Source organism: Hibiscus syriacus, unplaced genomic scaffold, assembly GCF_006381635.1.
Source record: "Hibiscus syriacus cultivar Baekdansim isolate YM2019G1 unplaced genomic scaffold, ASM638163v2 tig00109957_pilon, whole genome shotgun sequence".
Classification (NCBI taxonomy): Eukaryota; Viridiplantae; Streptophyta; class Magnoliopsida; order Malvales; family Malvaceae; genus Hibiscus; species Hibiscus syriacus.
The window spans coordinates 782,588-785,546 of record NW_024062539.1 but is presented as its reverse complement, the minus strand read 5'-3'; the positions used below and the strand labels follow the sequence as shown (position 1 = coordinate 785,546).

The window sequence follows — 2,959 nt, the reverse complement described above, 5'->3', positions numbered from 1 at the left end:
TTAGATCGAAATGCAAAGGGATTTATATCTGATGTATCAGTTCCGGAGTTTTCAATGAATCCGTTGTCTCAGGTATTCTTTCGAGTTGATGTTATCTGAGTCGTGAATTAAGTTCTGGGATGTGAATATAAATTTGTGATCCAATGTTACCGTTTGTATGCTATGTTAGAGTTTCATGTAAAGGATTGAATTTGGTCTGTTGATGTCTTGCATTTTCAGAGGTTGCTTAAGATAGTGGATGGTTTGAACTTCAAGGACTTTGTTCCCTTCTTGTCAGCATTCAGTGCTAAAGCAAGTGTACAGTAGAAAATAAAAAGTGAGTTTTCACTGTCGTTTCCCTAGAGTGATTGACTTTTTCGGTAAGGCACAATCTGATTTTGAATCTATGGTCACGAGAAAAAGAATTCAGATTATCGATTACCTTTTGGGTGCCTTTTTATTGCCTCTTCTTCGTTGAAGTTTAAAAATGTTTCAAAATTAGTTTATGTTATTAATTTTTTTCTATGTTTCAGTTATCTTCAAAGTGTATGATTCTGATGGCAATGGAAAGGAGTCTTTCAATGACATACTAGAAGTGTTACGTGATTTGTCCGGTTCGTTTATTTCTGATGTTAAGAGAATGATGCAGGCTCACATGAATAAAGAGCGTGCTTGTGTAATGCTATGCATATGCATGCAACTCATGCATGTCCAGGTTCTAGAAGTTAGTCTGGAAGCTAGGTTGTTATGAGTTTGTTAGTCAGTTAGGAGGTTTTCTGTATTGCTAAGGCTGTGTATAAAAACAATATTGTATGTTGTGTTGAGCATAATTCTTGTTAACGAAGCAATGAATTAAAGAACTCTTTCCTTGCATCTTGAAACAAGTCCTGCAATATTCCAATATTGTATCATTTGCCAAACGGTCATGACTTTGTTTTTCTTTCGCTGCATGGAGTTCGTTGGCTCTATCGTGACTGCTTCGTATCTCTCACTTGATCCCCAAAGCCCTTACACTTGTGTTACTGGCACTGAGAGTCCCAGATCCGGTTAAAGATGAATGTGATTGAAAAGATCCAATCTTCGCCACAGGACCTAGGGAAAGTGGTGTTTTCCTTTGAGTTCTTCCCTCCAAAGACTGAGGATGGAGTGGAGAACCTGTGTGAAAGGATGGACCGAATGGTGGCTCATAATCCATCTTTTTACGACATCACGTGGGGTGCTGGTGGTTCGACGACGGATCTCACTTTGGACATTACTAACAAGGTGAAAAACATCATATGTGTTGAAACAATGATGCATCTCACTTGCACCAACATGTCTGTCGAGAAGATTGACCATGCTCTTGAGATCATCAAGTCCAATGGCATTCATAACGTTATCGCCCTTCGAGGCGATCCTCCTCATGGCCAGGACAAGTTTGTCCAAGTCGAAGGCGGCTTCGCCTGTGCCCTTGATCTGGTTAAACATATTAGAGCTAAATATGGTGACTACTCTTGCATAACGGTTGCCGGTTATCCAGAGGCTAATCCCGATGCTATAGGAGATAATGGTGTAGCGACACCAGAAGCTTATCAGAACGATCTTGCGTACTTGAAGAGAAAGGTTGATGCAGGAGCTGATCTGATTGTTACTCAACTGTTTTATGATGAGATTACTGCTGCCTTAGAGCCTATCAAGGACAACGATGAAGTTGTCAAAGTCTATGGGATTCACCTTGGAACAAAAATGTGCCGCAAGATTTTAGCTAATGGGATTAAGACGTTACACCTTTATACGTTAAACATGGAGCAGGATCACATCTTGAAAGCTAATGGTATGGTCAATTGTTAAGAGTTTTTTGTGTAGTTTGTTTACATTTAGAGTTTGTCGGGAGTTCAATTTCTTGCTGTCATTGGAAATAAATTTTGTTCGTACTAGTTTCTTGTGGATGTGTTGCACGCTGTTGCATTGCTGGCTTTTTGGATTGTGCATCATCATGATTTGTTGCCTCTATCTCAAAGTGTCATGGGACTTGAAAGCTTCACAGCCAAGTGTCCATGGGAAAAAATATATATGTCAAGGAACCTTATATAAGAGGATGAAGAAGAAAGAAATGAAGGTGAATAAGAAGAACGAAAGGAAGCATCAACACTTTCGATTCAAGTGAACAAAGGAAGCATCGACACTTTCAATTCAAGTCGAACGGAAGGAGACGTCGCACTTTCGATTCAAGTGTTCATCTTTTCATTAAGAAGGTTGAGAAAGTAGGGAGAATGTTGAGAGAATGATGCAGGCTCACATGAATAAACAGTGTGCTTGTGTAATGCTATGCACATGCATGCAGCTCATGCATGTCCAGGTTCTAGAAGTTAGTCTGGAAGCTAGGTTGTTCTAAGTTTGTTAGTCAGTTAGGAGGTTTTTTGTATTGCTAAGGCTGTGTATAAAAATAGTATTGTATGTTGTGTTGAGCAGAATTCTTGTTAATGAAGCAATGAATTAAAGAACTCTTTCCTTGCATCTTGAAACAAGTCCTGCAATATCCCAATATCTGATAACCAAAGAGAGGTAAAACCAATTATTTCTTCCTTCTATGGTTTTACTTTTATTGTTATATCATATGACTGAAAAGAAAATAAAAGAACAAGTGAATGATGATGATTGCTTGTATTCTGACCATAATTTACTTTTCCATGGGTAAAATATGCATAAATTCACTTATTTGATTTTCTGATTGTATCCATTGTGGGATATCCAGTGCACTCTTGTTGTTGGCATGCTGAAAAACAATGAAAACTCTAATGTAATGAATGAATTTATTTCACATATCACTTCGGAGGCGAGAAAGAAATTTATTGTTAATTTTCTACGATCATTTTTGTATCAATCCACCAATACATGGAAAAAGAACTAAAACAAACTGATCTTGTAGGTTTCCTTAAATTTTTAATTTTCTTTCTGAAGGAGATGATTTTCGTTTACGATGAATAATTATAAAGGCATT

The 2,959-nt window shown here is 37.7% G+C and overlaps 1 protein-coding gene and 1 long non-coding RNA gene across 2 annotated transcripts; both read left to right on the top strand.

Annotated features, from left to right (window-relative positions):
* Positions 1-240: 240 nt before the first annotated feature.
* LOC120211049 lies at positions 241-610 on the top strand. The gene is made up of 2 exons (XR_005524562.1): positions 241-316; positions 513-610. It is a non-coding gene; the product is annotated as an uncharacterized LOC120211049 (long non-coding RNA).
* A 349-nt stretch (positions 611-959) lies between these two features.
* LOC120211017 (methylenetetrahydrofolate reductase 1-like) lies at positions 960-1,809 on the top strand. Its single transcript, XM_039209644.1, has one exon. It carries the CDS (start codon positions 1,033-1,035, stop codon positions 1,807-1,809), a length of 777 nt encoding a protein of 258 aa, XP_039065575.1. The 5' UTR covers positions 960-1,032.
* Positions 1,810-2,959: the final 1,150 nt, after the last annotated feature.